General features: G+C 44.5%; 1 protein-coding gene across 3 annotated transcripts in view; it reads left to right on the top strand.

Moving 5' to 3' along the window:
* LOC139409225 (ADAM metallopeptidase with thrombospondin type 1 motif, 10) overlaps positions 1-23,765 on the top strand; it is a 53,603-nt gene extending 29,838 nt beyond the window's left edge. Inside the window, exons 16-25 of one of the 3 annotated variants that reach the window (XM_071154079.1) lie at positions 4,978-5,111; positions 6,885-7,008; positions 11,243-11,323; positions 11,515-11,678; positions 11,799-11,925; positions 12,799-12,928; positions 13,084-13,288; positions 13,548-13,724; positions 21,631-21,805; positions 21,901-23,765. In XM_071154079.1, the coding sequence (XP_071010180.1) occupies positions 4,978-5,111; positions 6,885-7,008; positions 11,243-11,323; positions 11,515-11,678; positions 11,799-11,925; positions 12,799-12,928; positions 13,084-13,288; positions 13,548-13,724; positions 21,631-21,805; positions 21,901-22,010 (1,427 nt within the window). In that variant the 3' untranslated portion in view covers positions 22,011-23,765. Of the gene's footprint in view, positions 1-4,977; positions 5,112-6,884; positions 7,009-11,242; positions 11,324-11,514; positions 11,679-11,798; positions 11,926-12,798; positions 12,929-13,083; positions 13,289-13,547; positions 13,725-20,685; positions 20,886-21,630; positions 21,806-21,900 lie in introns of those variants that run through there. The other 2 variants (XM_071154077.1, XM_071154080.1) reach the window with 2 other exon arrangements.
* Positions 23,766-25,475: the final 1,710 nt, after the last annotated feature.

Below are 25,475 nucleotides of genomic sequence, written 5' to 3'. Positions count from 1 at the left end.
GAGATACTGGATCCGACACGCCTGGCAACGACGATCATACCACGCACAAGTTGCTTAGGTCACTCGTTTTGCCCATTCTAATGTTCAATCGAACAGTAACTGAATGCCTTGATGGCCGTCTGCTTTATATAACAAGCCACGTGACTCACTGTCTGTAGGAGCGATCCATTTTCGTGAACGGGGTGGTGGTGTACCTGTCCGGTGAGTGTATATTGTTGTTTACCCAAGAGTATCACAAACAATGAATGAAAATAACAATGCACAGCTCTTCTAAACCTCTGACATGATGGTATTGTCAAGTCTGGGTATTTGTTGTTTACCCAAGAGTATTACGTAACAACTTATGAAACCAACAGCTCTTAGCCTGTTTACACAGGCAGCCCAATTCTGATCTTTTTTTTATTTTTTTTAACTCTGTTTATTAAGTTTTGAACATACACACACACAGACAAGACAAAGCAATATAAATAATATACTCAACTAGAAAAAAAAATACAAATAAAAATACAAATAAAAAAATAGCTTTAAAGATACCATACTTTAGACAAGTTAAACACACCAGGCAGAAGGCTACAGAGGTTAAAGGGCAATCTATAGTACAGGGACAGGGCAAACATCTCACCATTGTTCCTGTAAACAGTCAAGGGATAAGGGTGGAGAAATGCAACCACTCACAGAGAGTCATGACCACAGACCGACCATCCACTGGACAAAAAAAAAAAAAAGTTTACAATGCTTTAAAATAAAAAATTAAATGATTATTCATGTAGGCGTGAACAAAATGTAAAAATAACTGGGAAAAACAAGCTCACACTTCAGTCTCTGCCTGGGCAAGATGAACAAGGCATCTGCGGACCACTTAAGTCAGAGACTTATTTTAGTATTAATTGGAATGCCATCAGAGGATGGACTGTTTAAAGTAAGACCGGAATGGAGCCCAAGCCTCATCAAACAGTTTGGGGTTCCCACGTGAATTTAATTAAATTTTTTCTAGTTTCAGAGAGCACAACACATCCCTCACCCAATATTTATAAGATGGGGGAGCTGCCATCTTCCAGTTCTGTAGTATTAGCCGTCTAGCTAAAAGAGTTGTATAAGCAACAGTGTCCGACTGGATTCTTGATAGGGGGGTACCCATGGGCAATACTCCAAAAAGGGCTGTAAGGGGAGACGGATCTATAACAGTGTCATATATATCAGAGAAACATTTAAATATTAATTCCCAGAAACCTGACAGTTTATGACAGCCCCAAAACATATGCAACAGTGTGGCTGGTTCCACCTTACATCTGACACAGGTAGGATCAAAATCAGAGAATATTCTTCCAAGTTTGGCCCCCGACCAGTGGATACGGTGAACCACCTTGAATTGAATGAGGCTGTGTCTAGTGCTAAAAGAGGACGAGTGCACCCTGTGCAGCACAGATTCCCAGGCGTCTTCCCCAAGTTCCTCCCCCAAATCCTTTTCCCATCGAGTCTTTAAAGGCACCAAAGAAGGGTTCTGTAAGTCATGAATGATTGCATATACATCTGAAATTGCGCCCCTAGGAAGCTTGTTCAGCTCCAAGATGCTCTCTATAGCTGTATTCGCAGGCCTATTGGGAAATCCAGGTGTGTTAGCCCTGACAAAGTTTCTAGTCTGGAGATAGCGGAAAAAGTGGGATTGGGGGAGATTGAACTTTTCCTGCAGCTGAGAAAAAGAGGCAAATGTACCATCAAAGAATAATTGGGCTAGCGAGGAAAGGCCTAGTGAGTGCCAAATGCCAAAAGCCCCATCATTCAAAGATGGAGGAAATAAAATGTTCTGATTGATTGGACCTGATAGAGAAAAGCCTCGGAGGCTAAAGGCTAAACGGAACTGATTCCAAATTTTAAGAGACTTCTTTACAATTGGGTTGGCACACCTTTTGCCTAGGGACACTGGGAGAGACGAGCACAGCACAGAGGAAAGTGCTGCAGGTTTACACGATTCAGACTCCATCTGGACCCAGAGTGGTCTAGGGCCAGTAGGATCAGTCTGCAGCCAGTACAGAACGGCTCTAAAATTTGCAGCCCAGTAGTATGTCTGAAAATTTGGTAGAGCTAAACCCCCCAATGACCTAGGCTTCTGTAAATGTTTTCTACCAATCCGTGGTACCTTGCCACCCCAAATAAAATGCATGAATGTTTGATCCAGTGAAATAAAAAAAGATTTTGGAATAAAAATGGGTAAACATTGAAATAAATATAGAAATTTGGGCAACACATTCATTTTAATGACATTAATCCTTCCGATAAGAGAAAGGGGTAGCGAATTCCAAAAAGTAAAAGATTGTTTCAATCTGTCTGCTAGAGCAACAAAGTTTTCCTGAAACAAATTTGAATATTTCCTTGTCACTTTTACTCCCAAGTAAGTGAATTGATCCCGGACAATCCTAAACTGAGAACTTGTGAAAGAGCACTTTAAAGCAGCCTTATTTACAGGAAAAAGCTCACTCTTGCCTAGATTCAGCTTGTACCCTGAGATTGATCCAAACTTTTTAAGAACAGATAGGGCACGTGGCAATGAGGTATCGGGATTGGAGATAAACAAAAGGAGGTCGTCAGCATATAGCGAGACTTTCTGCTCCCAGCCCGCCCTGATTATGCCTTGAATGGCATCATTAGAGCGTAGTGCAATGGCGAGAGGCTCGATTGCCAAAGCAAACAACAAGGGGGAGAGTGGGCAACCCTGTCTGGATCCGCGGTGCAAGGGAAAATAGTCAGAGGACAAGTTATTAGTCCGCACCGAAGCCATGGGGGAAAAATAAAGAATCTTTATCCACGCAATGAATTTGGGGCCAAAGCCAAAGCCAAATCTATAAAGGGCAGCTGTTAGGTAGTCCCACTCAACGCGGTCAAACGCTTTTTCGGCATCAAGTGAGACCACCACCTCCGGGTCCCCCGACGCTGGGGAGTACAGTATATTCATAAGGCGCCTAATATTGAAAAATAAATGCCTATTTCTCACAAAGCCAGTCTGGTCAGAGTGTATTACTTGGTGCAGCAAGCCTTCCATACGGATGGCTAAAAGCTTAGCTAGGATTTTGTAATCACAGTTTAAAAGCGAGATTGGGCGATAGGATCCACATTCCAGGGGGTCTTTGTTTTTCTTTAGTAGTAATGAAATTGAAGCCTGATAAAGACTAGGCGGCAGCTTTGAAGTATTGAGGCACTCTGCAAATAGTCGGGACAAGAATGGGCAAAGCAGACCAGAAAACGTCCTGTAAAATTCGGTTGGAAAACCGTCCGGACCCGGTGATTTACCACTTTTCATTGCGGACACTGCTGTTACAATCTTCTCAAGCGTAAATTCTTCTTCTAGACAGTCATGGGAGTCTGTATCAATTGAAGGCATATTCAAGCCATTAAAGAAGGAGTCAATCAGCAAAGGGTCTTGATGGGATTCAGAGGTGTATAGCGCAGAGTAAAATTGTTTAAATTGATCATTGATCTCTTTATGTATAACTGTGGTGGCACCAGACGGGGTCCTTATTTGTGGGATTAGCTGTGAGGCCTCAGATTTACGGATCTGATGTGCAAGGAGTTTACTGGCCTTGTCGCCTTGTTCATAGACTTTGTATCGAGCTCGCAAGAGTAACTGTTCAGCTTGCCTGGTAGAAAGCTCATCAAATTCAGATTGGAGTAGTTGGCGCTCTTTATGCAGATCAGAGGAAGGATCCGTAGCATACTTCTCATCAAATGTGGCTATGGACTCGCTCAGGTCCCGAAGTCGCTGGGAGCGAACTCTGTTTTGGTTGGCTGTATAAGAAATAATTTGGCCACGGAGGTATGCTTTGAGAGACTCCCATATGGTAGAGCAGGACATACCTGGTGTTGAATTAGTTTCTAGGAATAAGGTAATTTCAGAAGAAATGAAATTGACAAACTCCTTATCTGAGAGTAAAATGGGGTTGAGACGCCATTGATAACACCTAGGAGGTCGCTGGGGAAACTAGTTCAAGCACTAATGGTGAATGGTCAGAGATAACAATACTCTCGTAAGTACACTGCCGAAGGTTAGGCAGAAGTTTTTTTTTTTGAGTAATGTAATTGCCGGCACAGTCTCGTTCCGCAGGATGGTTAAATCTGCTTTTAAAGTATCAGAAACCTCCTGTATTCTGGCCTCAATCGTAGCAACCACCTGTGTTTTCATTTCAACTATCTCAGAGCGTAGTAGTTTGATGGCTTGGAGAATGTTCATTTCAGCGCCGCCAGGCCAAGCCGCGCCCCCGGGTAAAGTGTGCGTCCCCGGGCCCTCAGACTCAGGGGAGGGCGGTTTTCTCAAAGTCATGCTCTTGGCCTTATGTTTGGTCGACATGCTGACATTCGGAAGCAAAGTAGTCTTGGTTTTTACGGAAAGGGATCACCAAATTAATATTTGAAAATAAATACGGTTCTGCTGCAGAATTCACATAAACTTTAAGAATACCACGGGAGCAAACGGAGAACACGTCAGTCACACATGGCGTCCCCTACCATCCCCCCAATTCTGATCTTTTGCCCAGTTATTGGAAAAAGAGCTGATCTGATTGGTCAAAAAACCAATTAGTGGAAAATATCAGAATTGTACTGCCTGTGTAAACCCAGCCTTAACTGACATGATGATATTGTCAGATCCTTGCCAAAACACCAGCGATCTAGTCAAGACCTATTTGTATAATGGCTGACGTGTAGACCTAGAGACGTGTAGACCTAGAGACGTGTAGACCAAGAGACGTGTAGACCAAGAGACGTGTAGACCAAGAGACGTTTAGACCAAGAGACGTGTAGACCAAGAGACGCGTAGACCAAGAGACGTGTAGACCAAGAGACGTAGGATTGCGGGTTTAAGTACTTCTAGGTTACCCCCCCCCCCCCCCACCCCAAATTTGCTACAGAATCTAATCCGGGATCTATTTGTGTTTGTATTGAACTATTGTCTCATGTTCCTCTTCTCTGTGCTGCTCTGTTGTCCAGGTGGAGTGAAGTCCTGCTCTCTGAACTGCCTGGCGGAGGGATATAACTTCTACACAGAGCGTGCTCCGGCTGTGGTGGACGGGACCCCATGTCGGGACGACTCTCTGGATGTCTGTGTGAATGGAGAGTGCAAGGTGAGACTGCTCCGTCCTTTCTGTCCTCTCCTCTCATTTAACTCTCCTCTTGGTTGTCTTCTTAAAGTAGTATTGCCTTTCAGATGGTGTTGCTCACTGCTCACACAAACGATGCCGATTGTTCCCCCATTCTGTTGTTTTTGGATGGCTTCAGAGCCTGTCAAGAAGCAGAGTGGCTTTGGACTGGGAGGGGAGGAGGGAAAAATGAAATACTCTTGCTGAATGACACCAAACCACAAAACATCTGAATTGTTGTTTTGTGGTTTCCTGCAGCTATGTGGAGCAGAGCTAGATTTCATTAGGCAATTGAATGGCCATCCCTCTCTCCTCTCTTGGGCTTTGTTTGGAGCTGTCTCAGGGCCTGGGCACATGAAGTGGGTGTGAGTGGAAGTCTCTGGGCTCGTCCAGACTGAGAGAGGAGCCTGTTTATCAACTATTCTCCTCCTCTCTTACTTGGTTCTGTTCTGTGTAGCAGGAACTCAGTGACCCTCCAGCTCAGCTGGCTGCACGGCTGGCTGCTAAATATATTCACTTCAGCCCCTCTCTCCCACTCTCTCTGTTTCTTATTCACTCTCTCTCTTTCTCTCTGGGTCTATCATATTCTGGCATTCTTCCTTCTCATCCCTCTCTTTATCTCTTGATTTCTAGAACTCTGTTTCTTTCCCTATCATACACTCCTTCTCTCATTATTTCTCACAGTTTCTATCTCCCAGGTTCTGTCCCATCCCCCCGTCTCTCTCTTATATTTATGGTGCATATAAAAAGGAGAAAACAGTGAGGAGAAAAATGTAAGTATTGTTTGCAGCCTCATGGTGGTTAGGATCCAGAGAGTAAGAGATTTATTTGAAGCGAGCGAGGGAGAGTTAGTGGAGAGAGGTGTGTGTGTGTGTGTGCTTGGAAACACATGCGCAGGCTGCAGCAGGCTGGCTGCCTGGCCTGGCCCAGGCTCACCAGGGGACACGGCCCAGAGCCCAGTCTGAACTGAAGGGCCAGGGCCCGGCCTGGAACAAGTCCTGCTATCACTAAGGGGAAATAGCTTCCACATTGATAGTTAATGGAACCTAGACTTGCCTGGGTCAACAGGGTTTAAAGTGCCCCAGGGTTGCTCCATCCATCCAGTCACATGTTAGAGTTACTGTACAGGGCAGGAGTTAATTTAGACCAACATTTGTGTTGGCTTGAACCTTCTGTTGCTATTTGGTCTTTTTTTGTATTTTATTAGGATCCCCATTAGCTGTTACCGAAGCAGGAGCTACTCTTCCTGAACAGCTCAAGGTCAAAACTATATCAATTTAAAAAAGGCACACGCAGCCTACATATGAATACATACACACAAACTCTCTAGGTCAAATAGGGGAGGGGTATTGTGCCATGAAGCAACACCTCATCTGTTTTTTTAAAACCAGGTTTGCTGTTCATTTGAGCAATATGAGATGGAAGGGAGTTCCATACAATAATGGCTCTATATAATACTGTACAATTTGTTCTGGATTTGGCAACTGTGAAAAGACCCCTGGTGGCATGTCTGGTGGGGTACGTGTGTATGTCACAGCTTAGTACAGGTTGTGTCTTAGGAATGTTTCCTGTAGGTAGAGAGGGTGTGTTGTTGACATCCTGTGGTGTCAGTATTTTCATTAGGCACCTGGGAAACATTTCAATCAGCCTCACTTCTGTTGCTGAAAGGACAGTGTGTGTTCTGCTTTGCTCTCTATAGGGGCTAGTGTCTGTGCCTCTGCCTGCACCCTCTGATCTATGGCCCTTGTCTCCCTGCAGCACGTGGGCTGTGACCGGATCCTGGGCTCGGATGTGCGGGAGGACCGCTGCCGTATCTGCGGGGGTGACGGGAGCAACTGTGAGGCCATAGAGGGCGTCTTCAATGACTCCTTGCCTGAAGGAGGTACAGTTTAGTATACAGAACAGAAGTCTATTCACCACAATACTGCTAGGAAGGAACATTCACCCCGTTCTTTGATGCTTACTGCACAATGATGGTCTCTACAGTTAGGGTGGTAGTGTGCCTCTCTCTCAGGCTGGGCAGGCGTGGACAGACAGACACTGGGGGGACTGTTCTGTTCCAAGACTTGGCAACAGGACACGTCTCTCTCTTTAAAAGACCCTGATTGCTGCGTTTCTCTGTCCTCAAACTCTCTGCTCCCTCCAACACCACTTCTAGAACAGGCCAATAACACATACCTCTCAATTAGACTTGGGAATAAAACTGAAAAACACAAATAAAATGTCAAAGAAGAAAGGGCCTGTGTTTTGGACCAGGGAGCTCCAGCAACTTTCTGAGAATGAGATTTAGTTAAGTTCGAGAGATCCATCGAAGGATTATGCAACCAAATAGTTTTATGGAAATTCAAACAATGTGTGCATGCATTTGGATTCTGACATGAGCTAAATATGTGTTGGACTACTGCCTTGCAATGTGAGTTAGTGGACCTCAGACATTTTGAAAGTAATGTATAATTATCTGTTCACATGCGAGCTTTCTAGTTGCATGATCTGCATACTGTACCAGTTAATCATATAGAGTTACTGGTGAATATCTTGCCCTGCCAACCCCTTTCCCTCCCTCTCTCCCTCCTGTAGGTGCATAATGACCTTTTATTTCAGTACCTATTTCAGTCTAAACACTTTGGCCCTGATTAATGGTCTGTGATTAATTCTGTGGAAACATGTCAGGGGAACTGATACAGCCCAGCCAGGCTTACAGATGATGCCAGGCACAAGAATTAGCCATCACCATCTCCAAGAAAACCAAGCCGTTGTCGAGGGCTTGTGGTAGGCTCAGCCTATAGACACTCCAGAGGTCTCGATTCCATCATAGTGACAGTTGGAAGGCTTGTGGTCCTATTAGAGAGCAGTGGGTAACATCACCCTGCAGATACATGATACTGCACTAACCCTAATGCCTAACGTCACCCTGCAGGTACATGATACTGCACTAACCCTAATGCCTAACATCACCCTGCAGGTACATGATACTGCGCTAACCCTAATGCCTAACGTCAGCCTGCAGGTACATGATACTGCACTAACCCTAATGCCTAACGTCACCCTGCAGGTACATGATACTGCACTAACCCTAATGCCTAACGTCACCCTGCAGGTACATGATACTGCACTAACCCTAATGCCTAACGTCACCCTGCAGGTACATGATACTGCACTAACCCTAATGCCTAACGTCACCCTGCAGGTACATGATACTGCACTAACCCTAATGCCTAACGTCACCCTGCAGGTACATGATACTGCACTAACCCTAATGCCTAACGTCACCCTGCAGGTACATGATACTGCACTAACCCTAATGCCTAACGTCACCCTGCAGGTACATGATACTGCACTAACCCTAATGCCTAACGTCACCCTGCAGGTACATGATACTGCACTAACCCTAATGCCTTCTCAAACACTTGAATAATATTGTTTATTTTTAAGTACGGTCAAACTCCGAATACTTTTCCTGTAGGCTATCGTGTGATTATGTGGGCTTTAAAGCATAGTCAAACTCCGAATACTTTTCCTGTAGGCTATCGTGTGATTATGTGGGCTTTAAAGCATAGTCAAACTCTGAATACTTTTCCTGTAGGCTATCGTGTGATTATGTGGGCTTTAAAGCATAGTCAAACTCCGAATACTTTTCCTGTAGGCTATCGTGTGATTATGTGGGCTTTAAAGCATAGTCAAACTCCGAATACTTTTCCTGTAGGCTATCGTGTGATTATGTGGGCTTTAAAGCATAGTCAAACTCCGAATACTTTTCCTGTAGGCTATCGTGTGATTATGTGGGCTTTAAAGCATAGTCAAACTCCGAATACTTTTCCTGTAGGTTATCGTGTGATTATGTGGGCTTTAAAGCATAGTCAAACTCCGAATACTTTTCCTGTAGGCTATCGTGTGATTATGTGGGCTTTAAAGCATAGTCAAACTCCGAATACTTTTCCTGTAGGCTATCGTGTGATTATGTGGGCTTTAAAGCATAGTCAAACTCCGAATACTTTTCCTGTAGGCTATCGTGTGATTATGTGGGCTTTAAAGCATAGTCAACTCCGAATACTTTAAAGTGCGGTTAAACTCCAAATACCCACTATTGATCAATATTAACCATGGATAAGTTTCCTTAGATCCTCTGAACCCATTTCCTTAGGTTCTACATGTGATTGTAATACAATTCTGTATCAATTTCTTTAGATCCCTGAACCAGTTTCCTTAGATCCCTGAACCAGTTTCCTTAGATCCCTGAACCAGTTTCCTTAGATCCCGGAACCAGTTTCCTTAGATCCCTGAACCAGTTTCCTTAGATCCCTGAACCAGTTTCCTTAGATCCCTGAACCAGTTTCCTTAGATCCCTGAACCAGTTTCCTTAGATCCCTGAACCAGTTTCCTTAGATCCCTGAACCAGTTTCCTTAGGTTCTACCTACCACCGATGAGATTCATTATTATAGGAAAATAGTTCTGCCAAATTGAACTCCTACATTTTGTGGATGAGGAGGACGAGATCTTTTACCATGAAGTCTCGGCTGGAAAATCCCTCAGATTTTTAAATAAGGTCTCTTAATTATTTTTGTTGTGGCCAGAGGGAAGTCTTGAGTCCAAGCCGAGCAAAACGGATCAAAAGTCAGGTCGCTCTCATCCGGGTCACAGCACCAAAAGTTGTGGAAAACCCCATCCAAAGATTAAGGCAGAGACTATTTCATGATATTATAGAAACCCATTTAATACAAGCAGCTGCAGGGGAGATCCACCTCTGATTTCACAAGGAAGAACTGAAATGAATAAATATTTACATGTCCACCCTTATATAGTGGGAGGTGATCATACTATCATATTGTTTACACAACATTTCTTTCAACACAGCAACAGTTCCAGAACAGTTGCCCTGTGTCAGGGTGCAGACATACCAAGAGTCTATGGAAGGCATAACATCACAGTCCAACACTGAACATATCCCTTGTGAAGTTACAACAGCTCACTCCAAATTCTGCCACCACAATATGGAGACCTTGGGCTTTCTTTTCCACTGGCGAGGAAGGCTGTGGGGGAGGAAGGCTGTGGGGGAGGAAGGCTGCGGGGGAGGAAGGAGTGTGTGGGGTTTCTCTTGTGCCCGTTTGGGGGCATGTGGCAGGCAGTTTTAGGTATGGGTTGCAGGAGTGGTATCCCTTCTGCAACCCTCAGAGTGAACACACCCTCCTGGGGTGGCCACAGCTCGGTGGCTGGGACCACACTGGCCGGCTCAGCAACAGCCTTAGCCTGGGCCTACACTCTGGTTCCTGACTAATTTACGAGCCACAGAGCAGTTATGTCTACAGGGTTTTTTAAGTCTCTGAGGTGCAGACCAATCCTCACTTCCAGGAGGGTTTAAATGGTGTTTGTTGTCATTCACTAACCAAGCAGTACAGCAGATGGGCTGGTGTTTTGAGCATGTTGTTCTATCTAGAGATTCACACCTAAGAGTGACGATGGTGCCATTTTCTCCCCTGCCTCTGAAACCTTACTAGTTCCATCTGAGGTCTGAGACGCTCTCTCATCTATCTTTCTAGGTTCTCTCTTTTTCTCCTCTCTTCATCTGTCGAGTCTATCCTCTCTCTCTTTCATTCTGTCTAGTCTGTCTAGTCTGTAACTTTGGTTGTGGTGGAGGGTTACTCAGGGGTTGAGGGCCAGGGGTTTATTGCTCTTTGGCTCTCTCTTTACCGCATAGGCCCCTGATTGTTAACAGAAAAACCTCTCCCTCTCCAGCTGCCAGGAACCGCAAGTACAGAGCCGGGTTACTGAATTTACTCACTGCACTGACTGCTGCACCAGAGAGGGGTCAAAAGTCAAGCCTCTCCTTTCCTCAGCGGTCGCACCATTGGAATGGATTATTTAAAAAACATTTTTTTTTGTGAGACTGAAGTTATTTACAGGGCTGTGGTGGCTGGCTGGACAGCACAGCCTGGCTTCAAACATGGTTACTGAACGCTGCCCAGGAATTTGGTTGGAATCCGCAGGCTCTGTTTATTCCATTGAAGTCCCACAGAGTAAAACACTACTTATACATCATTCTCCCTCCAGTATGTCAGTGAATAAAACTTCCACATTGCCTTTCTCGTGTGTGTGTGTGTGTGTGTGTGTGTGATCCCAGGTTATGAAGAGGTGGTCAGAATCCCCAAAGGATCTACCTTCATTCATATTCAGGAGCTCAACATCTCCCTCAACTACCTAGGTGAGAGTTCATGTCTCTTCTGGTGTCACACAATGTGTTATTCTGTCATGCTGGATTCTATAGTGTGCATTCACACTCAAACTGAAATGAAAATGTAAGTGCATCGGCACATCAGTAACGCTGTTATTAGAACTATTAGAACATATAACACGTTTGCAGTCAGACATCCTCTCGTTCCTTCTCTGCTATAGTGCTGAAGAGTAAAGGGGACCAGTACTTCATCAATGGGAAGCTGACCATCGACACCCCTCGTAGGTTCGACATCACAGGGACCACCTTCCACTACCGCCGACCCACTGATGAGCCTGAGACCCTGGAGGCCCTGGGGCCCACCAACATGACCCTCATCGTCATGGTATTGGCCTAGCTGTGTGTGTTATTGTGTGTGTAACGGTAATTATTCTATGGAATACCATACGTGACATGCGTGTGTGTGTGTGTGTGTGTGTGTGTGTATGTGTTGGTGTGTGTGTAGGTGCTGGTGAGGGACGAGAACCCAGGGATCCACTACCGCTTCAACCCTCCAGTCAACAGAGACCCTCTGACTGGATACGCCTGGCACTACACATCCTGGTCCCGCTGCTCCGCACTCTGCGCTGGGGGTACCACCACTACTGGCTCTATAACTCTGTACTGTACTCTTCTCTGGCTCTATCATTGCTCATTGATTGATTTGATTGATTGATATTATTTGATTCAGAAATGCACAGAGACTTTTATTCATGCAGTTCAATCTCTTATCCCATGTTCATTTCATATTATTGAGGCTAAAAATACCATCATGGTCGTCATGACACACCCATTGTGTTTTACTAATGATCCATTTATCTGCTGGGCAGGGCTGGGTCCTCCATATAGACAGTCTATTGACCGCTCTAGTAAACTCACTGACTCACTCAGGCACATACATGCACAGTGCATACCCTCACTTTCTCCACGGCTTTCTCATATTCCCTCTCTCACACACACAAACACATGCTGGTACATAAAATAGTTTTTGAGAGTTTTCCTAACGTAACACTGACCCTGGGGAAACATGGGAATGGAATGTTTATGAACAGAGGTACTGTGGGGTTGGTGAAACCGCAGGAGTTCGTGCTGAAGCCAACTTTGAAGTTACACACACTTTCTTTTGCTTTCTTTCTGTTGCGGGTAAATGATCCAAAGTAACTAGCTTGATATAAACTCATTGACTTTGTTTAAAAGCACATTTCCTTGACCCTAATGTCAGCAAAACAAGCGAGAGGAAAAGTGCTTGTACAAGTTCTACACTTTTACATCATTCAGCACACACTCTTATCCAGTAGAGAGTATACATTTTCATACTGGTCCACTGTGGGATTTGAACCCACAACCTTGGTGTTGCAAGCACCGTGTTCTACCAACTGAGCCACACAGTGTGAGCTGCATCAGAGGAATGATCAAAAGATTTGTCGCTGTTCTATAATGTGTTTTTCTCTCCTTCTCTCTGCCAGGTGCTCAGATCCAGCAGGTCGTGTGTAAGAAGCAAGCTGATCACTCCGTGGTCTACAACCACTTCTGTGACAAGAAGAGCAAACCCAAAGACAAGAAGCGAGGCTGCAACTCTGAGCCATGCTCCCCAAGGTGAGTGTCAATGTATCTGTCCCACTGCGTGTTTGGAGCTCCTCTGATTGGGCCCTTATGACTATATCTGCAGAATAAGTTTTTACCTATCATGTGTGTATGTACATGAGTGTGAGATCCTGCTGAACTAAGCCCTGTCTGTCTGTCTCCCACAGCTGGGGGTCTGGGGAGTGGTCTGAGTGCAGTCGCAGCTGTAACGGGGGCCTGAGGACCAGAGAGGTGCTGTGTAAGAGGAAGATCTCTCCTACAGAGGAGAAGGTGCAGGACGACGGCGCCTGTACCCCCCCAGGACCACCCCTCACTGAGCCCTGCAACAACCACACCTGCCCCCCAGAGTGGATGGCCCTGAACTGGTCAGAGGTACACCCAAAATACCCCCAGAAGCCTATCTAACTTTTTTTAAACTAACAAGCAGAATCTAGAGATTTCTTGAAATAGAGAGAAGTTGCTTACCTCGATACTTTCTGTACCTATTCAACATTTCTGTGTGTAACCAATGCCACCTGCTGGTTGGATTATGTACTGGTCTCTGGTGTGCTCTGGGGCTATAGAGGCTGGAGCTCTGATTTGAATAATCTCTCCCTCATCTCTCTCACTCTCATCCCTCTCTCTCCCCCAGTGTAATCCCAGCTGTGGTCCAGGGTTCAGGCACCGTGTCCTTCTGTGTAAGAGGGGGGAGAGTGGAGGCACACTGCCAGAGTCCCAGTGTCCCAAGTATGGGCGTCCCACCACCAGGGTGCGCTGTAACCTGCAGCGCTGCCCACCCCCCTTGTGGGTCACAGGGCCCTGGGGAGAGGTAAGGCTGGGGTTAACATGGGCTCTGCTCTGTATTGAACTATGCACTCATTTAACTAGACCTCCTACAGGTGTAGGATATTAATTTGACCAGTTTTGCCTCAGGAGTAAAATAATCAAAATTAGTTTTGATAGACGACAGTAGGTTATAGTTTAGGTGTAGCCTGAGGCTGCATTTCGGATACACTTGTATGTCGTAGCGGAGACCAATATCTATATTGTGTTATTAAGCTACAGTTGAAGTCGGAAGTTTACATACACCTTAACCAAATACATTTAAACTCAGTTTTTCACAATTCCTGACATTTAATCCAAGTAAAAATTCCCTGTCTTAGGATCACCACTTTATTTTAAGAATGTGAAATGTCAGAATAATAGTAGAGATTTCTTTCAGCTTTTATTTCTTTCATCACATTCCCAGTGGGTCAGAGGTTTACATACACTCAATTAGTATTTGGTAGCATTGCCTTTAAAATTGTTTAACTTGGGTCAAACTTTGCGGGTAGCCTTCCACAAGCTTCCCACAATAAGTTAGGTGAATTTTTGGCCCATTCCTCCTGACAGAGCTGGTGTAACTGAGTCAGCTATGTAGGTTTTCTTGCTCGCACACGCTTTTTCAGTTCTACCAACAAATTTTCTATAGGATTGAGGTCATGGCTTTATGATGGCCACTCCAATTCCTTGACTTTGTTGTCCTTAAGCCATTTTGCCACAACTTTGGAAGTATGCTTGGGGTCATTGTCCATTTGGAAGACCCATTTGCGACCAAGCTTTAACTTCCTGACTGATGTCTTGAGATGTTGCTTCAATATATCCACAATTTTCCTCCATGATGCCATCTATTTTGTGATGTCCCCCTGGCCCTCCTGCAGCAAAGCACCTTCACAACATGATGCTGCCACACCCGTGCTTCACGGTTGGGATGGTGTTCTTCGACTTGCAAGCCTCCCACTTTTCCTCCAAACATAATTTTGTATTTATTTTTTTATTTCACCTTTATTTAACCAGGTAGGCAAGTTGAACAAGTTCTCATTTACAATTGCGACCTGTCCAAGATAAAGCAAAGCAGTTCGACCCATACAACAACAGAGTTACACATGGAGTAAAACAAACATACAGTAGAAAAATAAGTCTATATACGATGTGAGCAAAGGAGGTGAGATAAGGGAGGTAAAGGCAAAAAAAGGTCATGGTGGCGAAGTAAATACAATATAGCAAGTAAAACACTGGAATGGTAGATTTGCAGTGGAAGAATGTGCAAAGTAGAAATATAAATAATGGGGTGCAAAGGAGCTAAATAAATAAATACAGTAGGGGAAGAGGTAGTCGTTTGGGCTAAATTTTAGATGGGCTATGTACAGGTGCAGTAATCTGTGAGCTGCTCTGACAGCTGGTGCTTAAAGCTAGTGAGGGAGATAAGTGTTTCCAGTTTCAGAGATTTTTGTAGTTCGTTCCAGTCATTGGCAACAGAGAACTGGAAGGAGAGGCGGCCAAAGGAAGAATTGGTTTTGGGGGTGACCAGAGAGATATACCTGCTGGAGCGCGTGTTACAGGTGGGTGCTGCTATGGTGACCAGCGAGCTGAGATAAGGGGGACTTTACCTAGCAGGGTCTTGTAGATGACCTGGAGCCAGTGGGTTTGGCGACAAGTATGAAGCAAGGGCCAGCCAACGAGAGCGTACAGGTCGCAGTGGTGGGTAGTATATGGGGCTTTGGTGACAAAACGGATGGCACTGTGATAGACTGCATCCAAATTATTGAGTAGGGTATTGGAGGCTATTTTGTAAATGACATCGCCAAAGTCGAGGATCGGTAAGATAGTCAGTTTTACGAGGGTATGTTTGGCAGCAGGAGTCAGGTAGCCAGGTGGAAAGCATGGCCAGCCATAGAAAAATGCTTATTGAAATTCTCAATTTTAGTGGATTTATCGGTGGTGACACAGTTTCCTATCCTCAGTGCAGTGGGCAGCTGGGAGGAGATGTTCTTATTCTCCAAGGACTTTACAGTGTCCCAGAACTTTTTTGAGTTTGTTGCAGGAAGCAAATTTCTGCTTGAAAAAGCTAGCCTTGGCTTTTCTAACTGCCTGTGTATATTGGTTTCTAACTTCCCTGAAAAGTTGCATATCACGGGGGCTGTTCGATGCTAATGCAGAACACCATAGGATGTTTTTGTGTTGGTTAAGGGTAGTCAGGTCTGGAGAGAACCAAGTGCTATATCCTGGTTAAAAATTTCTTGAATGGGGCATGCTTATTTAAGATGGTGAGGAAGGCATTTAAAAAAATAACCAGGCATCCTCTACTGACGGAATGAGGTCAATATCCTTCCAGGATACCCGGGCCAGGTCGATTAGAAAGGCCTGCTCGCTGAAGTGTTTCAGGGAGCGTTTGACAGTGATGAGTGGAGGTCGCTTGACCGCGGACCCATTACGGATGCAGGCAACGAGGCAGTGATCGCTGAGATCTAGGTTGAAAACAGCAGAGGTTTATTTAGAGGGCAAGTTGGTTAGGATGATATCTATGAGGGTGCTGTGTTTACGGCTTTGGGGTGGTAGCTGGTAGGTTCATTGATCATTTGTGTGAGATTGAGGGCATCAAGCTTAGATTGTAGGATGGCTGGGGTGTTAAGCATGTTCTAGTTTAGGCCACCTAGCAGCACAAGCTCTGAAGATAGATGGGGGGGCAATCAGTTCACATATGGTGTCCAGAGCACAGCTTGGGGCAGAGGGTGGTCTATAGCAGGCGGCAACGGTGAGAGACGTGTTTTTAGAGTTGGATTTTTAAAAGTAGTAGTTCAAATTGTTTGGGTACAGACCTGGATAGTAGGACAGAACTCTGCAGGCTATCTCTGTAGTAGATTGCAACACCGCCCCCTTTGGCCGTTCTATCTTGTCTGAAAATGTTGTAGTTAGGGATGGAGATTTCAGAGTTTTTGGTGGTCTTCCTAAGCCAGGATTCAGACACGGCTAGGACATCAGGGTTGGCAGAGTGTGCTAAAGCAGTGAATAAAACAAACTTAGGGAGGAGGCTTCTATTGTTAACATGCATGAAACCAAGGCTATTACGGTTACAGAAGTCATCAAAAGAGTGCCTGGGGAATGGGAGTGGAGCTAGGCACTTCATGTCCTGGATTCACCTCTATATCACCAGAGGAGGAGTAGGATAAGGGTACGACTAAAAGCTATGAGAATTGGTCGTCTAGGACGTCCGGAACAGAGAGTAAAAGGAGGTTTCTGGGGGCGATTAAAATATCTTCAAGGTATAATGTACAGACAAAGATATGGTAGGATGTGAATACAGTGGAGGTAAACCTAGGCAATGAGTGATGATGAGAGAGATACTGTCTCTAGAAACATAATTGAAACCAGGTGATGTCATCGCATGTGTGGGTGGTGGAACTGAAAGGTTGGATAAGGTATAGGAGCAGGGCTAGAGGCTCTACAGTGAAATAAGCCAATAAACACTAACCAGAACAGCAATGGACAAGGCATATTGACATTGAGGAGAGGCATGCTTATTCGAGTGATCATAAGGGTCCAGTGAGTAGTGAGGTTGGTTGGGGTCACAGCGATGCCGACAGCTAGCCGGGCCATCGGTAGCAAGCTAGCAGAGGATGGTCTGTTTTTAGCCACCTCATGCGTTTCCGTCGGTAGATTAGTGGGGTTCCGTGTGGTAGAGGGGACCAATCCAATTGTCAAAATATATATAGTTATAGTGACCCAAGAAAATTGTCCGATAGACCTATTCAGATAATGATGGTCATTATGGCCAAACAGTTCTATTTTTGTTTCATCAGACCAGAGGACATTTCTCCAAAAAGTACAACCTTTTGTCCCCATGTGCAGTTAGTTGCAAACCGTAGTTTTATGGAGGTTTTGGAGCAGTGGCTTCTTCCTTACTGAGTGGCCTATCAGGTTATGTCGATATAGGACTCGTTTTACTGTGGATATAGATACTTTTGTACCTGTTTCCTCCAGCATCTTCACAAGGTCCTTTGCTGTTGTTTTGGGATTGATTTGCACTTTTTGCACCAAAGTACGTTCATCTCTAGGAGACAGAACGCGTCTCCTTCCTCAGCGGTACGACGGCTGCGTGGACCCATGGTGTTTATACTTGAGTACTATTGTTTGTACAGATGAATGCGGTACCTTCAGGCATTTGGAAATTGCCCCCAAGGATGAACCAGCACTTTTCACACAAGTGTCTATCTCTAGTAGAGGTCGACCAATTAATCAGAATGTCCGATTTAATTAGGGCTGATTTCAAGTTTTCATAACAATCGGAAATCTGTATTTTTGGACACCGATTTGGCCGATTTAGAATTATTATTTTTTTCACCTTTATTTAATCTTTATTTAACTAGGCAAGTCAGTTAAGAACACATTCTTATTTTCAATGACGGCCTAGGAACGGTGGGTTAACTGCCTCGTTCAGGGGCAGAAGGACAGATTTTCACCTTGTCAGCTCGGGGATCCAATCTTGCAACCTTACAGTTAACTAGTCCAACACTATAACCAACTACATCTCGTTGCACTCCACAAGGAGACTGCCTGTTACGCGAATGCAGTAAGCCAAAGTAAGTTGCTAGCTAGCATTAAACTTATCTTATAAAAAACAATCAATCATAATCACCAGTTAACTACACATGGTTGATATTACTAGATATTATTTAGCGTGTTTTCTTGCGTTGCATTTAATCTGACTGAGCATACAAGCGTACAAGTATCTGACTGAGCGGTGGTAGGCAGCAGCAGGCTAGTAAGCATTCATTCAAACAGCACTTTCGTGCATTTTGCCAGCAGCTCTTCGTTGTGCATCAAGCATTGCGCTGTTTATGATTTCAAGCATATCAACTCCCGAGATGAGGCTGGTGTAACCGACGTGAAATGGCTAGCTAGTTAGCGGGGTGCGCGCTAATAGCGTTTCAAACATCACTCGCTCTGAAACTTGGAGTGGTTGTTTCCCTTGCTCTGCATGGGTAACGCTGCTTCGAGGGTGGCTGTTGTCGTTGTGTTCTTGGTTCGAGCCCAGGGAGGAGCGAGGAGAGGGACGGAAGCTATACTGTTACACTGGCAATACTAAAGTGCCTATAAGAACATCTAATAGTCAAAGGTTACTGAAATACAAATGGTATAGAGGGAAATAGTCCTATAATAACTACAACCTAAAACTTCTTACCTGGGAATATTGAAGACTCATGTTAAAAGGAACCAACAGCTTTCATATGTTCTCATGTTCTGAGCAAGGAACTTAAACGTTAGCTTTCTTACATAGCACATATTGTACTTTTACTTTCTTCTCCAACACTTTGTTTTTGCATTATTTAAACCAAATTGAACATGTTTCATTATTTATTTGAGGCTAAATAGATTTTATTGTATTATATTAAGTTAAAATAAGTGTCCATTCAGTATTGTTGTAATTGTCATTATTACAAATGCGTTTTTAATCGGTATCTGCTTTTTTGGTCATCCAATAATCGGTATCGGCGTTGAAAAATCATAATCGGTCGACCTCTAATCTCTAGGAGACAGAACGCGTCTCCTTCCTGAGCGGTATGATGGCTGCGTGGTCCCATGGTGTTTATACTTGCATACTATTGTTTGTACAGATGAACGTGGTACCTTCAGGTGCTTGGAAATTGCTCCCAAGGATAAACCAGACTTGTGGAGGTCTACAATTTTTTTGCTGAGGTCTTGGCTGATTTCTTTAGATTTTCCCATGATGTCATGCAAAGAGGCACTGAGTCTGAAGGTAGGCCTTGAAATACATCCACAATTGACTCAAATTATGTCAATTAGCCTATCAGAAGCTTCTAAAGCCATGACATAATTTTCGGGAATTTTCCAAGCTGTGTAAAGGCACAGTCAACTTAGTGTATGTAAACTTCTGACCCACTGGAATTGTGATACAGTGAATTATAAGTGAAATAATCTGTCTGTAAACAATTGTTGGAAAAATGACACAGAATTTTGTGAAAAACGAGTTTTAATGACCTAAGTGTATGTAAACTTCCGACTTCAACTGTATATAAAACAACGATGTTGATGTGTATGGCTGCATTTCAGATACATTTTTTTAAACATTTGAATGTCGCAGTAGTAGGACCGACTGTAGTAGGAAATGTATTCTGTCTGGTGCTTTAACGTTTGAGCGAGCGAGAGAGAAAGATAACTGTGGACTCGGCTATTTCAGCCACACCTGTTGCTGACAGGTGTATAAAATTGAGCACACAGCCATGCAATCTCCATAGACAGACATTGGCAGTAGCGTGGCCTTACTGAAGAGCTCAGTGACATTCAAAGTGGCGCCGTCATAGGATGCTACCTTTTCAACAAGTCAGTTCGTCATATTTCTTCCCTGCTAGAGCTGCCCGGTCAACTGTAAGTACTGTTATTGTGAAGTGGGAACGTCTATGAGCAAAAATGGCTCAGCCACAAAGTGGTAGGCCAAACAAGCTCACAGATTGGGACCACCGAGTGCTGAAGCGCACAGCGTATAAAAATTGTCTGTCCTCGGTTGCAACACTCACTTCTGAGTTCCAAACTTCCTTTTGAAAGCAACGTCAGCACAATAATTGTCGGGAGCTTCATGAAACGGGTTTCCATGGCCAAGCAGCCACACACAAGCCTAAAATCACCATGCGCATTGCCAAGCGTCGGTTGGAGTGGTGTAAAGCTTGCCACTATTGGACTCTGGAGCAGTGGAAACGTGTTCTCTGGAGTGATGAATCACGCTTCACCATCTGGTAGTCCGACTGGACTAATCTGGATTTGGTGGATGCCAGGAGAATGCTACCAGCCCGAATGCATAGTGCCAACTAATGTTTGGTGGAGGAGGAATAATGGTCTGGGGCTGTTTTTCATGGTTCGAGCTAGGCCCCTTAGTTCCAGGGAAGAGAAATCTTAATGCGACAGCATACAATGACATTCTATACGATTCTGTGCTTCTAACTTTGTGGCAACAGATTTGGGAAAGGCCCTTTCCTGTTTCAGCATGACAATGCCCCTGTGCACAAAGTGAGATCCATACGGAAATGGTTTGTTGAGATTGGTGTAGAACTTGACTGGCCTGCACAGAGCCCTGACCTCAACCTCATTGAACACCTTTGGATGAATTGGAACGCCGACTGTGACCTAGGCCTAATTTCCAACATCAGTGCTCGACCTCACTAACACTCTTGTGGCTGAATGGACGCAAGTCCCCGCAGCAATGTTCCAACATCTAGTGGAAAGCCTTAAGAGTGGAGGCTGATATAGCAGCAAAGGGGGGACCGACTCCATATTAATGCCCATGATTTTGGAATGAGATGTTCGACATGCAGGTGTCCACATACTTTTGGTCATGTAGTGTATGTAGGTCCTTGACTGATTGTCTAGTATTTCCTCTTCACTTCAATACATCAATGTTAATCTTTCCTGTTTAGATTTGTATAGTAGGCCTCCTGAGTGTCGCAGTGGTCTAAGGCACTGCATCACAGTGCTAGCTGTGCCACTAGAGATCCTGGTTTGCGACCGGGAGACCCATGGGGCGACACACAATTGGCCCAGTGTCATCCGGGTTAGGGGAGGGTTTGGACGGCAGGGATGTACTTGTCCCATCACACACGTTGGTGTGGCTGGGTTAAGCAGGCATTATGTCAAGAAGCAGTGTGGCTTGGCTGGGTTGTGTTTCGGGGGACACATGGCTCTCGACCTTCACCTCTTCCGGGTCTGTACGGGAGTTGCAGCGATGGGACAAGACTGTAACTACCAATTGGATACTGTGAAATTGGGGAGAAAAAGGGGTAAAAATAATGAAATTAATAATACATTTATAAAGTGCTCTATTGTCCGTCTTTACTATGTCCTCATAGTTTTGTGACCTGTCTCTCTCTATCTCTCTCTCTCGCTCTCTATCCGTTCTATGTTAGTGCTCAGCCAATTGTGGTCTGGGTCAGGAGATGCGCTCTGTGCAGTGTCTTGTACACACCGGCCAGCCGTCCAATGAGTGCCCAGACCTCCTGCGCCCGGCAGCCATGCAGCAGTGCAAGAGCAAATGTGACCTCAGCAGCCTACCCATGGACATCCCTGAGGGTGACCCTGAAGGTCAAAGTTCAACTCTGTATTAATGACCTTCTCAGTATATTTTCCTGCTAGCTTAATATCCATTTAAGATGTTTTAATATTTTTTCCCCTTCCAGAGTGTAAAGATGTGAACACAGTGGCGTACTGCCCCCTAGTGCTCAGGTTTAAGTTCTGCAGCCGCCCCTACTTCAGACAGATGTGCTGTAAGACTTGCCAAGGACATTGACCCCTGATCCAGAGTGTGAACCAGACCCATACTCGGAGTCATCCCCAGCGGGACCAGACCAGACCGCCTGAGCTGAACATTCCACAGGGGGAGGGACTGACAAGCCATCGCACCACAGAGCAGCCTCTCTGACATCAGGGGAGGGTGAGAGAGAGAACTGTGCTTTTATCCCCCACTCTGAAATTGCCCTAACTGATACCAGCTGTGGGGGCATTGCTGTGAAGACCAGATGGGCTGCTGGGATACCGCTGTTTCTATGTCCTTATATCCTTATTAGCGTTTGGTGCTACTACCATTGCCATGCTGGCCACAGGACTGGCCAAAGTACTCTGTTCAGCTTAGTTACGTTTCTCTGTTGTTTATTAAGTGGCCCAATCTTACCCTGAGACACTGTCCATACGGACCTTTATTTGTATATTTACAGACGTTGCTCTATGTGTACACAATCTACACTGTACAAATGAAATTTACCTGATACTTTATCACTTACCAAATGTTAATGTTAGTTATCTGGTGGCTGTTGTCAACTCACGTGGTCTTCTTTGTTATCTTGTCAATGCTTTGTCTCAGAACTAAATCTTTATGAATTCTTATTAATATTATGCTTTTTGAAAAGGGTTTGATTTGCACAAAGTATGGCTACTCATAAGGATACTGTATGTTTAGTTATTTGGGATTTTACTGAATACTAAGGTTCTCCATCCACGGTCTGGTCTATGCTCATAACCGTTTACTCACCACTGTCTTGTCATGGGACCCAGCAAGGGCTGGTCAATGGTCGGTTCAGTTCACATCTAGCAGCTAACCTCAACACATCTCTCATACTGTAGCCCTTACTGTACACATTTTAGACACAGGCAAATGTACCGTGGCCTCATCAATGTGAAAAATGGTACATGGTTCTCTGTACTAGTCACGTATACAGTGAGTGAAAAAGTGTCCATCACTGAGTGAAACACTTCCAACAACCGATTAGATGGGAACAGAGACCCTCACATGTCCTCTGGTCTTAAGTGGTCCTTCTGTCTGATAGCAGGGCCCTGCTGCGCCTTTAATGGTCAGCCAGTTAACTTCGGTTTTTAATATGCTGCATGTACAGTGAAGGCCTTTTTCCACATCCATCCATCTACTGAGCTCACACCAAGAACCAGCCCTTGCAATATGACCGCTCTGGTTTCTGTTGGAGTAACTAGGTTGTTATTACTCTCCTGATGGTGCTTTGGAATGGTGCTATTTCTTAGCTAATTATTGTCATTATTTGTTGTCATTCTGGTGAATATAAAGTGCTTTTGTTGAGGTGCTAAAGAAATAGTGCTACATAAGTTTGTGAGAAGAGGAAGTTAACCCTTTATTTCCTTACCTACAGTAACTCAGTATGGGACAGACATAAGTTACCAAACATTCAGTCTCTTATAAAACTGTGTGTCAGCACACTGACTGATACTTTACTATCTCACAAAAACCATAACAAAACTGTTTTAATAAAACATACTGTCTTATTTGACTGTCTAAATATGTAAGCTACATTTTCTATTTTGAACCATCTGTGTCTATGGTCATGGTGTGACCTCAGAGGCAAACCATTTTATCAAATATTAGGGACAATATTGTTTTGTTTTCAGATGCTTATTGTTACAGATATGTACTGTTTTAATTACTACAGAAACATTCCCCCGTTCCCCATGTACAACCATTGAAATGAACATATTAAAGTGAATAAATATGGCGCATTGTTAATAAATGCATTGAGCATTGTGTGCTTTAGCCTCTCTCCCTCTGAAAACCCCTGGCCCAGACAGAAAGCTAGATCATCAAATGATCATCCATCTATTTCTGTATCTCATAGATGTCATGGAAAATAATGACGCTAGTGTTTCCTCACTGAGGTTGTGATATGTCTGCTTTAGGCTCTTCCTGATTGGGGGAAATCTGCAGATGGTTACCGAGGCCTGGCATGAGTCATCCTCACCACTGACATGTTACTTTTCAGGCCCTGCATCATAGAGCTTAAATTGGGGCCTTCCGGGGTATGCTGATGTTCACCCAGAATGAGGAGGCTATTGAAGGCAAGGAGCCCCACATCTCTCAGCAATATACTCTATACTCATGATTAAACTGTGCTGATCTGAGGCCCACTGCACTTGCAGTAACACTGTGAATCTCTACTTGTCAGTGAAGAGCCGAAGAGCCTAGTTTAATTCAACGTTTTTTTTATCATGAGTCATACTGAGACCACGGTCTCTTTTACAGATGAGCACTGAATTACCTAAATGACAGAAAAGACACATCAAAATATACATACAAAACGCAAGCAGAAAGAAAAACAGTCATGAAAAACACATTCATCAGTAACAGGGTCCTCAATCAGCTTTCTGAATTTGCTTAGAGGCACCAAATTTAAGAACAGTTTGCAAGAAAGGTAAATCAGCTTTTAGTTAACTCAGGAGAGACCAAAATAATTTCCAGAGTTAGCCATCCCTGAGAACGGGTGTGGTAATGCGTACAGTACCAGTCAAAAGTTCGGGCACACCTACTCATTCAAGGGTTTTTATTTTTACTATTTTCTACATTATAGAATAATAGTGAAGACATCAAATGGAATCATGCAGTAACCAAAAATGTTTTAAACAAAGTATATTTTTAGTATATTTTTAGTTTCCTGAGCGGGAATAGGATTTTGTCATGGTCTCTGACCTCCCTATAGGCTGTCTCATCATTGTCAGTGATTAGGCCTACTGTTGTGTCATCGGCAAACTTAATGAGGGTGTTGGAGTCGTGCCTGGCCATGCAGTCATGAGTGAATAGGGAGTACAGGAGGGGAATGAGCATGCTCCCCTGAGATGCCCCTGTGTTGAGGATCAGCGTGGTGGATGTGTTGTTACATATCCTTACCTCCTGGGGACGGACCATCAGGAAGTCCAGGATCCAGTTGCAGAGGGAGGTGTTTAGTCCCAGGGTCCTTAGCTTATTGATGAGCTTTGAGGGCACTATGGTGTTGAACGCTGAGCTGTAGTCAATGAATAGCATTCTCACGTAGGTGTTACTTTTGTCCAGGTGGGAAAGGGCCGTGTGGAGTGCAATAGAGATTGCATCATCTGTGGATCTGTTGGGGCGGTATGCAAATTGGAGTGGGTCTAGGGTTTCTGGGATAATGCTGTTGATGTGAGCCATGACCAGCCTTTCAAAGCACTAAATGGCTACAGACGTGTGCTACGGGTCGGTAGTCATTTAGGCAGGTTACCTTAGTGTTCTTGGGCACAGGCACTATGGTGGTCTGCTTAAAACATGTTGGTATTACAGACTCGGACAGGGAGAGGTTGAAAATGTCAGTGAAGACACTTGCCTGTTGGTCAGCGCATGCTCTCAGTACACGTCCTGGTAATCCGTCTAGCCCTTCATCCTTGTGAATGTTGACCTGTTTAAAGGTCTTACTCATATCGGCAGTGGAGAGCGTGATCGCACAGT

The sequence above is a fragment of the Oncorhynchus clarkii genome, chromosome 5 (genome assembly GCF_045791955.1).
Source record: "Oncorhynchus clarkii lewisi isolate Uvic-CL-2024 chromosome 5, UVic_Ocla_1.0, whole genome shotgun sequence".
NCBI classification, from domain to species: domain Eukaryota; kingdom Metazoa; phylum Chordata; class Actinopteri; order Salmoniformes; family Salmonidae; genus Oncorhynchus; species Oncorhynchus clarkii.
This window is presented reverse-complemented; position numbering and strand designations above follow the sequence as displayed.